This window comes from Corvus brachyrhynchos, unplaced genomic scaffold (assembly GCF_000691975.1).
Source record: "Corvus brachyrhynchos isolate BGI_N302 unplaced genomic scaffold, ASM69197v1 scaffold59, whole genome shotgun sequence".
Taxonomy (NCBI): domain Eukaryota; kingdom Metazoa; phylum Chordata; class Aves; order Passeriformes; family Corvidae; genus Corvus; species Corvus brachyrhynchos.
Genome location: NW_008246054.1, coordinates 5,828,022 through 5,840,172, shown reverse-complemented (window position 1 = coordinate 5,840,172; position 12,151 = coordinate 5,828,022). Strand labels below are relative to the sequence as shown.

Below are 12,151 nucleotides of genomic sequence, written 5' to 3'. Positions count from 1 at the left end.
TGGAATCCCATTCAGCGCCCCGAGGAGGCACAAACAGGCGGAAAATAACATCCCCTGCCGGTAACAGCCCCCGCCGTGCCCGCCCGTCCCTTCAGGGGTGCCACCCAGCATTTCCCGGGGAGAATTCCCGGGGGATGCAGCCCCCGGCGCTCCGCCGCGCCGGGAATCATTGCACAGCAATGGCTCCCGCGGCTGCCCAGCCCTGTCCAAGGTCAGGAGATGCGGCGAGGAGAAGGAAGAAGGGCTGGAGGGGCCGGGGCATGGAGGAGAGCCCGCTCCGCAGGGCCCGGGGGTCTCCGGGCAGGGGGGTGGCTTAGCAGCGCTGACAAGCAGGGAGGCATTTCAAAGGAATCTCCTGATCTCTGTTCCTTTCATACCTGTGTCACTTTGTATGTAGAGCAAGGTCTACTGCTTCCTTTGTAAAAGAATCAGGATTTGTCCCTGCCCTGATTAATTTTTTTTTTAAAATTTAAAATAAACCCAAGTCAAGTGTTTCTCAGTTTGTTGCCTGCATGCACCTTACCTGGTTATAACAATATAAATCTGCATTGCTGGTCATAAATATGTGCCAATAGGGCAACCATTGTCCCTGATATTGAAGGAAAACCAAGCAATTATCGCTATATCTTTTTTCAGCAGGTTCATATTGGCTGTTCAGGATTTTTTTGTAGCTGTTTTATTATAAACCAGCTTCGTGCTCCAGTCGAAAATGTACGTGACTCTTGAGCAGTCTTTCATACATATTTAAATAGGTTTTGAAGAGCAGTTGTCTGGAGATGGCGAATGAACACATCAGGGAAAAAAGAAGAAAAAACAACCCAAAAAAAGCCAACTCAGCCTGAAAGGGTATCTTTCTGGAAAACAAGTAATCCATTTTCTTTTGGCATTTTTGTTTTCAGCAAAGTGCCAGAAGATTCCAATGATTATGTTCACCGAAAGGCCTTAGTCAGGGATTCAGATCTGTTCAAAATAAATTTTAAATTCCACTATGGGATTTTCATGCCTTTATATACAACTAGCAGTGAGTTCTTCTTTGAAATCTTCAGTTGTCCTTATTTATAGATTGTGCAGAGAAAAGGATGGACAAAAGGTTGAAAATGGGATGCTTTCTGCTGCATTGTGTGCAGAATCTGTAACTATAATAATGGCAGAAAATACTTGAACCAAGATAACAGGTTACATTGTTCACAAGAAGTAATTTATTTCCATTCTTGTTGAAATAAAAAGCCACAATATCTGTATTGGTAAGACTGAAATAGAAATTTTATTTAAAAAACAGATTTAGACGTAATGCTTATATGAGATCTGTAGTTCAGGAAGCTAAACATAATTCTGGTTGATTTTTTAATTACAGGTAGCAACAATAACAAAAAAGATGGTTACATTTACACATTTTAAGCGGTTTTGCACTTTTTTCTCCTGCATAGCAGTAGGATAAGAGAGGCCTTAATTCTCTTGATGGAGGGTGGTACCTCTTGGTGAGAAATTTGTATTTCTCAACTATGACATTTACAACTAAACTCAGTAATTTAACACAAATAACTTGGTATCTTTGCTGCCTTTTTTTGGTCCATTTAATGTATTTGTGGGGTTGCAACTTTTTTAATCAGAAATACATTGCTTTTTGGGGGCAATTGATCACTTCCCCTGTATCGGAGGAAATAATACTAATTCCTCCCTTTCCTCCTCTGCTTGTTAGCATAGTGTGGGAGTTTGTTTTTCACATTTGTCCCTAGAGTGAGTATAGGCAGCAGAAGAATGGGGTGGAGCAGACTGCAGATGCCGTGGATAGTGGATGGAGACTGAGACTGTGAGCACAGCCCAGGCTGTGCTCCCAGGGCTGCCCGTGGGTCCAGCAGAGTGGGAATGTGCCAGCTCCCTGCTGCAGCGGACACAGGTGAAGCTGTGCAAATGCCAGAGAGACCTCCACATCTCCAGCAGGCACAAAGGCACACACACTGCTGCAGTTTTCCACTGAGGGATTGCAGCGTGTCCATGGGGTGGGAAAATTCGGTGGATTGGACACTCTGAACAGCTACATCTCAAAAAATACCTTCTGTTGCAACTGCTACTTGTCGATTTTTTTGTTGTGGCAATTGAAAGTCAACATTTTTGTAGATACTTACATTCCAAAACTTCTGATTGAATTTGTGTCTTCAAATTAACCTGTCACACTTGCTTATGCTGCAGCAAGAACCATCATTTGCCAAGTCCAGATAACTTGCTTTACGTTCTGTTTTGACCTTCAGATTATGGTAGTTTTTTGGTTTGTTTTTAACTAACTGCAAAGGTTAGTACATACTGAATTAACTTAAGTTTTCCTGTTGATGTTGTAACCTTTTTGCATGAGGAGGTTCGTCATTTTCAGTAGCTTGGGTAACACACCACATTATTTTATGTGACAAGGAAGCAAAAGGAAAGTAATTAACAGGTACTGTGACAGAAAAAAATTCAGCTATATCCTTATGCTGGTCATTAGTTGAATGTTATCTTGATTTCCCCCTCCCTTTTAGACTCTACATTCTTCCATCATGTTGTCATCGTTTCGTAAAGTCAAAGTCCAGGTATTTTTCTGTAATGCATGCAGTGCCCTTGACACACTTGCCTGCCTTTATTGCAGTGACCTGTTTCTAGCCACTGGTTTGAATTTGTTCTATACAGCAGGTGCTTTATTTGCATTTAGTGTGTGTGTGATCTGCCTTTCCTTTAATACTTTTGAGTTGCTTAATTTCTGTCTGTGATGCATGATGTGTGAATGTTTTATAGGAGTTACAGTTCAATATAATCAGGTTTTTATACTGACTAATTTTCCAAGAGGTTTTTGTTTTAAAACATACCTGAGCAGAATCTTTTTCTTAATAGCATCTGCAAATCAACTGTGAAGAGATTTACAGTGTAGAACATTGTGCATTCAAAGTTGGCTTTGTTTCCTGTTCACCCAATTGCACAAATTTATAATCCTTGAGTTGTTGTGGTGTAACTGTTTCTACACAGTGATGCTTTTGTTTCAGTGGTGATAAAATAAATAGGATGTATGGATCAGAGTTCAGCTGGGGAACACAAGCAACCAGATTTTATTTGGAAATGGTAGTGATGTAAATGTTTATACTGCAATTAAAATGACAATGAAAAGATAACAAATGGGGATGGAAAACGCTGGGGTTAATTATATAATCTTGCATTACCTGTAAACTCTGCATTTCTGCAATGCAGTCAAGATAATTTGCTTTCTCAGGAGTCTCAGCAGAGTGCAGTCCTTGCCAGTCCTGGATAGTTTTATCAAAGGTCTGTGATGTTAAAGCAAAAACATATCCAAAAAAGCCCTGTTGTATGTAAAGACACCAAATTCAGATGGGCAATTCAACTACTCTTATTTAAATAGTGGAATTGGGATTTTAAGATTAAATGCCTAAAAATGAACAGGTCTTTATCTGTCTTCTTATTTCAAAAGTGCATAGTTGAGGCTGTGCTCAAACCCTCTTGTCAGCCTAAATCATCAGCTTTGCAACCACTTTGGTTTAACCAATTTACATTTATTTTCTCTTCTAATGCGACAGTTTCTGTGTCCCTGCAATACCTGCTTAAATTTTGGGGCTGGTTTGAATTTTACCTGCACTGTGGTTAGTCTGTAGGAGTCTACAGCATCAAGCAGCAACTTCAGCCCATCTTGACTTTTTTTTTGTACTGCAGTGCTTGACTGATTTTTCTGGCTTGGAATTTGGGGGAGGTTTGGGGCTGTGACCTTCCTTAATAGCATATTTGGACACAGTGTTCTGCTGCACATAGTCTAACCCTAAAATGTCTTTATTTTGTAAAGTTAAATTCAACAAACCAAAAGGCCAGGCATCAATTTTGTCCCAATAGTGTTTAAATCTCCAGGATAGGATATGGCATCCTTTAGCTCCTTCTCTGTAACACAACATGCTCAGGCTCCCTTTGCAGGAGCCAGTGCTGTGCACGTTTTCAGAAGGATTCTCTTTGATTTTCCAGCAGTACAAGTATTTATGGACTTCCATAAACCAGGCAGTCATGGTGGTTTGTTTCTTCCCCGATGTTTTGAGGGAGCTGTGAAGGGGAGAAATGAAAGCTGGGAAAAATGTTATTTTTTTTTTTTCTCCGTCCTTTTGAAGGTTATTTTCGCATCCATTTTTTGCTCAAAGAAGAAAGATCAGCAATCTGTTCCTGTTCCCCAGGAGGGAGTAGCTGAGATCAGTTAAATCTTCTTTAGACAAGATTGACGATGTGTGATGTTGATGAACATAAAAAAAGTGCATCGAGCTGTTCATGTGTGCATACTTGGGAAGCAGGAATTTTTTTAATGCTGTGATAGGGAAAATTTTTCTGTTACAGGCTACTACTGAGGTCGTGTATGCTGAATATATGTGACACATCAGGACTTTTCTTAAGAGAAAGTAATTATTTTACTGCTTCTTTAGATCTTGATGATGTACTGATATCTGATTGTTTTTCAGGCAAAGGAGTTTAATTTTTTTAAGCTTCATGTAACTGTTTTTAAAAATACACTAAAATCTTCTGCCTAGCAATGAATGTATTTCACATTTGTGCTTTTAAATCCCTGAAAACATGTTTTGGTAAGGGAAATGCTGACAGCTCTGCTGTGTGGCACCACTGTAATTCCTGTTGAACCCACCTCAATTCCGCTGTTCCCGAACTTGAATGGTGCTGCTGACATCATCGTTGTTGCACTGTGGTGTCTGTAAATACCTGCAGTTGTATATTTTTGTGTGCTATTATGTATAATTTCTATTGACTGGGGAAGGCATAGATGGAAGGTTGAGAGTAATAAGTTTGTTTTGTTGTTTCAGGGTTTTTTTCCTTAATTTTCCTACTTCTTTTTGTTGGCTATTTTTTTTTTCCTTTTAAATAACATCACCAAAATGGTGCAGTGTGAAGAAGCATTTCTGATTTTTTGAGTTAGACATAAGCTGACCTAATGTCAATCTTACAGCATGAAAGGAGGAATGAAATGTCCTCAGGACAGTCCAGATCTGCTCTCTGGGGCTTGGAAAGTTCCCTCAGCCCCCATCCTTATCGCCCAGCACCGGCTGTGCTGGGCGGGGCTGGAGGGATGACGCTGGTTATCTGGGGAGAGCCTGGCACAGTTACATCCCAGCACTTCTCACCTTAAAAACATAAAGCACAACTTCTAGTTGATGGGATTCGTGCAAGAAGTGCAGAGGTGTATCCTAGGTGTCTTCAAACGATGTAGTTGAACCAAGAAGGTTTGGGAACATCTTGGAGGGGTGCTTGGTATTCCAGGGAGTGCTGCAGTTGGAGGTGATAACATCCAGGGAGGGAGGGAGACTGCATTGTTCTGCAGCATCCATGACTTTTGAGTTTTGAGCTCCCTGGTGGCTCTGGCAGCACAGACACTGCTGATGTCGCTGGGGCTGCAGGAAGAACAGTCCATTATTGCTACACTAAAGCACTTCTTTTACAATTGACTGGCTCCACTGTAGTTACAAAAGGAGCCTTTCTTTTAACCAATTCCAGCAAAAAGAGGAGCCAGATTGCCTGGCTTCTGTGGTGAGAGGCAAACCAGCTCCCAGGGTAAATCACAGGAGGTCTCCCATTGGGCTTTCAAAATTGTAACAATGTTTGAAATGATAATTTAAATAATTTTAATGTTTCCCTAGATTAATAATGTAAATAATTAAATAATTTTAAATGTTTTCAAATGACTTTGCAAAGGTTATTTTTAATATTGAAATACAAGTTGAATTGTATTGTACAGTGAATGAGTGTAGAGTGTTCCAGAGACTGACCAGGATTTAATTTTCTCCCAGTACTGCCCAAAACCAGAACAAGCAGAGAGGGGCTCCAGCCATGCAGTACATTAGACCAGCTGCCACTGTGTCATTCCTGAACACAGTGCAGTTTAAAAGAAGTATTGTTGGGATTCAAACACAGCATGACAGGGCAGGAAAGGAAGTTTTTAGCAGTAACTTCCTTTCCTGGAGGAAAAAGGCTGTTTGAAAGAGTGCTGGAAAAAACAGCTGCTTTCTCAGGGAACCATATCTTTGCTTGAGCTCAAGTTATGTTCAGGGTTTGAGCTTTTAATACTCAGATACACTAATCAAGTGGAGATTTTGGTAGCGCTGCAAGACGAAACCTGGGCTTTGTTTATGTAACGCACTCTGAGTTGGTTTTTCTCCTTGCCCTCTTTTGACAGTAATGAGTGGAAGAAAAAGAAAAGCTGATTTTTCTTTCCTTCCTGCAACTGCCGCAGTGCAGCTGGGGCTCAGAGTTCATGGGAGCAAGGAGTGCTGCTGGCACAGCTGTCCTCTGGAGGGTGGGGACCTTGGAAGGGAGCTCAGGAATGTGTGGATTCGTCCCCATATGTTCCTTTCTATCAGATTGTCCTTTTGCAAGTGCTTGGAAAACACGGCCCTGTAGAACACTTTCCAGCCTGTGGAGTTTTCCATACAGTTATGCAAGATACATGTCTAATTAAAGCATGAAGCTAACTAATGACTAAATAACAATTTAATATTTAATGATGTATTTTAACTGATTGCCTATGTCCTTTAGTATGCAGTTCTAGTCTGGGTTTCTTCCCTGTCTCTGGCAGGATTGATGAGAAGTACCTTTAGCTTGGAGTGTGCAGAATTGATGGTAGAAAAGCACTGAGTGACTTGTGTAAACACTTGTACACAAAGACATTAATTGCAATATTGTTCAAGCACAGAAGTGTTTGTTGCAGCAACCTCTTGATATACAGAGTTAGTTGTTAAATAAGTGGTTAAATATCCAAACTTCAATGATGATAATAGTTCCACTTCTAAAATTTGTGTTACAGTTCTGTTCTAATGCCCAGATCTCTTACTGAAAATCAAATTGCTTTTTGAAAGTTTAGGAACCGAAAATTAAAGATTGTCCCAATTTTAATAGAAAAGAGAGTAGTCAAGTCTTTGCTGCCTGTGGTAACAATATTAGGTTTTAGTTCATGAAGTAATATAGAAGGATTTTCAGTTGGAGCAAGATCACTGGTTAAATAAAATGCTCTTTAAATTACTTGTCTAAGGCCATATCTGTGAAGCCTCTTACTTGCTTTTGAAAGGTTATATAGAGAGTGGCAGGATGGGTTTGTAACTTTTTTTAGAGAACAAAGAAGAGATGCATCAGAAAGAGATGTGGGTCTATATATGTATGTAAGTGTATATAGATACATCTGGGCCACTTAACTGTTGTTCAAAGAAGAGTAATATTCTTTAGTTTAGTATTGAATATTTTAAATAAAATGTTTTGAGATATTGTATGTTGTACAAGAAATGTTTTGTGTTGGTATCTACACATATTTGTGCACAAACTCACATTTTTAGCTCTTTTATTGGACACTTGCATGCTACAGTTTGAGATGACACGGACATTACATGACTGCAGCCATATTTGTCCAAACCAAATAGGTGTTAAATGTCTTTGTAGATTTTTCTTTACCACTATTTTCTGCTAGAAGTGAGGTTTTATTTATATGTAAGATGTTTATATTTTATACACGTACCTGCCCACACAGAGGAAGATCGTAAGTAAACAATGTGTGATTTTAAAAAAACAGCTTTTTTTTTTTTGCATGGATTTCTTCCTGATCTACCAGTGTTTTATAAGACAAACATAATGGAGTTTTATTTTTGCTTTCAGAAAATGGATCCAAGTGGTGTAAAAGTGTTGGAAACAGCAGAAGATATCCAAGAAAGGCGTCAGCAAGTTTTGGACCGTTACCACAGGTTCAAGGAACTCTCTTCTCTGAGGCGCCAAAAACTTGAAGATTCCTATCGATTCCAGTTTTTCCAGCGTGATGCAGATGAGCTTGAAAAATGGATCCAAGAGAAACTGCAGATTGCATCTGATGAAAATTACAAAGACCCAAGCAATTTGCAGGCAAGTCTTCCTGCCACTTTATATTTCCTGCACTATTAATTTTGGGGCGTTACAGGTCAGCTGGGATAGAAAAAACACAGAAATGAAACTTGATCTGAGAGTGAAGAAAGATGGATGCAAATACCCATGACCTTGGAAAGTGCTCTTCAAAAGCTTGGCTTTTTTGCTGATGTAATTGGAATATTTCTAATAATGGATTAGATGCTACATCAGCATAGAAAAAGTTGCTCAGTGTAATGTAGTGTAAAACCAACTTTGTTTAATCCTAGAATTTGTTGGATGCCTTAACTCTGTGAATAAATGTGAATTATCACTTATGGTTTCCACAAAACAAAAAAGATATTTGTAGAAAATAAGTTTGTGTGGGCAGAATTAGCTGACAGGTTCTCAGAGGTTTGAACACTGTCATGTGCAAGAGCAAACACAAGAAAGAAGTAACTAAAACTGGGATGTTTGAATCCACCTGTCAAACACATGATACAACTGATTTCAACTGTGCAGTTTTATTATTTGTTTGTCAGTCCTGAATATGCATAAAATACGCTTTAAATCTTGATGCTGGGGAATGTGGAGGAGTCCGTGCACCAAATCTCAGTCACATTCTTTGATGTTTTCCTTTCAGGGGAAGCTGCAGAAGCACCAAGCCTTTGAAGCTGAGGTGCAGGCCAATTCAGGAGCCATCATTAAATTGGATGAGACTGGAAATCAGATGATAAATGAAGGCCATTTTGCATCTGAAACCATAAGAGTGAGTTTTAAAGCTTTTTACCCCTCCCCCCCTCTTACAGGCCATTCCTTAAGCACTTTGTTCAGATTGCACAGATAGCTCTATATTCAAAACCACTCTTTAAAATTCTATGGGTATTTGATTAGTCAAATAATGAGAGAATTTGTATTTTTAAGCTCAGAGGTGTTTTTCTCTTTCATGAGCACCCAGCTCATACCTTCTTTTAGATGTGGTTCTGAGGAGAATTGTTTAAAGATGAGATGTTTTTGTAGTGATTATCAAACTTGATTGATAAGTTTAGCATTTCATTCTAACTTGCCTTCACTGGTTCAGTCCTTCACGCCGTACCGGACTGCCCAGCGCCCGATAGTCACGGCCACCCAAGTGGGGTCCCACATACGAGTAGGTGAAGCTTGTGGCTCTGCAGTGCAACTTCCTTTTGCAATGTCTCCTTTCTTCCTTGGTTGACAGTTTGCACCATCCTTCTGGGCACTGCTCAGAGCTCTTTCCTCCCTTGAAATCTCTTTAATTGAACTTTCTGAGTGGATTAAGTGGTATCCGCCCATGATGTTCAAAGGCTTCTCTTGAATGACTTTCAAGTTTCAGGTCTCGATGAGCAAAGTGTTATAAACAATGGGTGGAGCAGTTACTTTCCTGTTTTGCAAGTTGTGTGCATGTGTGGGAGTGCAGTTTTACTTTTTGTTGTCTATAAAGTTTATAGTAGCTCCCAACAGTTTTGAAAGGCCAAGTGCAGCCAGAGAAACTCAATATTAAAACTAGTAATTGTTCCTAGTGTGTCCATATCATGTCACTTCACAATGTTAACTAAATATATAAACTGTTTAGTGTTAAGAGAAGTGGTTAAAATACAGTGAAATGGCATAAGTTTGACTTGAAACAAATGTGTTGTCTTAAATAAAAATAAATTCCCAAAGGAAGATGCAATTCACTTATTGTGAGTTGACTTTCATATAAAAGACTGAACATTTGAAGGGGAGAGCAGCAAATTTTTGGTCTGACTTCACATTAGTATAGAATTTAAATCAAATTTTATCTCAGGATGTTTAGCTCATAGTTAGGTAAAGATATTTGATAGCTTCATTAATTTATAACAACTGTCTAAATACTCAGTTCAGTAATTTCTATTTTTGTGTTACACCACTTTATATAATTTGAAAACTATTTACTGGAGATAAAATCGTGAGGTTTGTCCCTTACCCTTTGTCTAAGGTAAGGTTTAGGATGTACAACTTCAGAAAAATAAATAAATCTACTGTTAAGGACAGGAAGGGAATAAATCTCATCTTCTTTGACAGGGGATTTTAATAACAACATCCTTTTTTTTCAGACTCGACTGCAGGAGCTGCACCGACTATGGGAATTACTGATGGAAAAGATGAGAGAGAAGGGAGTCAAATTATTGCAAGCACAGAAGTTGGTGCAATATTTACGGGAATGTGAAGATGTCTTGGACTGGATCAATGATAAGGTGCATAATTACCTCCCTTTACTGTCTCCTTGATGGGAAATTTGATGTGCTTGTGTGGAAAATTTCTGTCAGCATAGAGTTGCTGGAGGTCAGGTAATCACAGAAAGCTTGTAAAGGCACCTGTATATTTTATTTAGTTATTCACATTGCATCAGCAGTAGGTGTGCAAACTACTATTGCTCTTTTGCAGCCCCAAAAAAAGTTACTAGTCTGAGAGGAAGCCTGTGTGTTGGGCAGCACTTAGCATAAACAATTCCTTCTTTGCTTTGAGAAGACAAATAAAATTCAAGTTTCCTCTAAGGGAAATCTTCAACACGAAAAGGAAATGTTTTTTAAGTAAATATTCTAAATTACTTGTTTCAGAAAAGAGCCAGCCTAAGCAGCAAGCAGTGTGTACATCGTTACTAAATGATTGGAATATCTTTAGATATACATTGTAAGGACATGAACTGCAGGAGGGGACGGTTGGCTCTTGATTCTTTGAACTCTAAGGAAGCAGACCACAAACCACACTATCAAAAGAAAAACAGCCACAAAATAATCTCAGTGGTTTCCTTAAATGATAGTTTGCTATTTTGTGTCACTGTAGGTTCAAACTGTAAACCCTGTATAACTGTTACTGAATACAACACTGCACTTTTTGTGCAAAAATCTTGCATCAGAAGCCTACAGCAAATGCCCATACACAGTGTAAAAAGGAACAAATTCTAGTCACCCTGTGTGCTAAGAATTAGTACTTGAAAAATTAATACGATCAAGGAAGATGAAAAAATAATTCTCTTAGTGATCTTGCATATTTTCTGCAGTAATGGGTAGGTGTTGGGGCAGGGAATGGAGTTCAGTGGATAAAACTTTTTTAAATCTGACCTTAAACACTGTGATTGTCTTTGACCTATTGAAAATTAGGACAGTTTGCTTCCTAATTTTTAATAGTGTTTTCCCATAGGATATACTGAAATTAACTTTTTTTTTTTTCACTGTGCTAGGAAGCAATAGTGACCTCAGAAGAGCTTGGACAGGACTTAGAGCATGTTGAAGTTTTGCAAAAGAAGTTTGAAGAGTTCCAGACAGACCTTGCAGCTCATGAAGAAAGAGTAAATGAAGTGAACCAATTTGCTGGCAAACTTATCCAGGTAAGCATTTATGTCTGTTGAAGATCTCTTTTGGCAAGTCAGTTATCACAGCAAACATTTGTCTGTAACTTCCCCTTTTCTCCCTGGTTTGGGGCAGATCTTTAAGCTTTGCTCCACATGGGTACTTGGCTATCTTCACCTTAAATGGTCACCATTTGATTCACTTGTTCTTCTGCCTAACAGCCTGAATAACTGCCCCAGCTGGGAATGTTTCTGAAATTGTGGAGAGTAGTGATTAGTAAGAGAAACTGTCATACTGGGGTTAAATATATTTCTCTTGGACAAGGAGGTTTAATATCTATTCTGTTTTGACATCTGGGGCGTGAACAAGGATGGAGACAGGGCAGGAAGTGTTTCATTCCAGGGAAAAAGATGCTGTTTACAGCCCTCTTCCTATGGACTAATTAGTATATAGGGAAACCACTACTAGAGTATTGAATGGTTTGCACAGTGAAATTTCAGGGAAACTATTGAATTAAGTGATCATCTGGAAAGGACAGTAATTATAAATTGATCTCTTGAAGACCAGCAGCGTTTTGTCAATGGACATAAAGCCAAAGAACATAGGAAAATAGCATTTTTCCTTTGCTTGCCAGGAACAACACCCTGAAGAGGAACTGATAAAGTCCAAACAGGATGAAGTAAATGCAAGCTGGCAGCGTCTTAAGGGACTTGCCCTTCAGAGGCAAGGAAAGCTCTTTGGGGCAGCTGAAGTGCAGCGTTTCAACAGGTATGAACTTGGCTGGATCTGCTGAATGATTTAACCCTTGTGTGGGTGTTTAATGATGCATTCAGCTGCACACAGTAGTATGAGAAGAGCTACTGTCTCCTATGGCTTTGCTTTGCTCTTCTGCATGACTTGTTCAATGAAGGCCTTGTTGTTCTACAGTTACTTTAGAATGG

General features: G+C 39.2%; 1 protein-coding gene across 11 annotated transcripts in view; it reads left to right on the top strand.

Moving 5' to 3' along the window:
- SPTAN1 (spectrin alpha, non-erythrocytic 1) overlaps positions 1-12,151 on the top strand; it is a 46,337-nt gene that overhangs the window by 381 nt on the left and 33,805 nt on the right. For 6 of the 11 annotated variants that reach the window (XM_017745448.1, XM_008642257.2, XM_017745447.1 and 3 more), the window contains exons 1-6: positions 2,514-2,564; positions 7,660-7,899; positions 8,522-8,647; positions 9,975-10,115; positions 11,102-11,248; positions 11,845-11,978. In XM_017745448.1, coding sequence (XP_017600937.1) covers positions 2,532-2,564; positions 7,660-7,899; positions 8,522-8,647; positions 9,975-10,115; positions 11,102-11,248; positions 11,845-11,978 — 821 coding nt within the window. In that variant the 5' untranslated portion in view covers positions 2,514-2,531. Of the gene's footprint in view, positions 1-2,513; positions 2,565-7,659; positions 7,900-8,521; positions 8,648-9,974; positions 10,116-11,101; positions 11,249-11,844; positions 11,979-12,151 lie in introns of those variants that run through there. The other 5 variants (XM_017745451.1, XM_017745450.1, XM_008642255.2 and 2 more) reach the window with 2 other exon arrangements.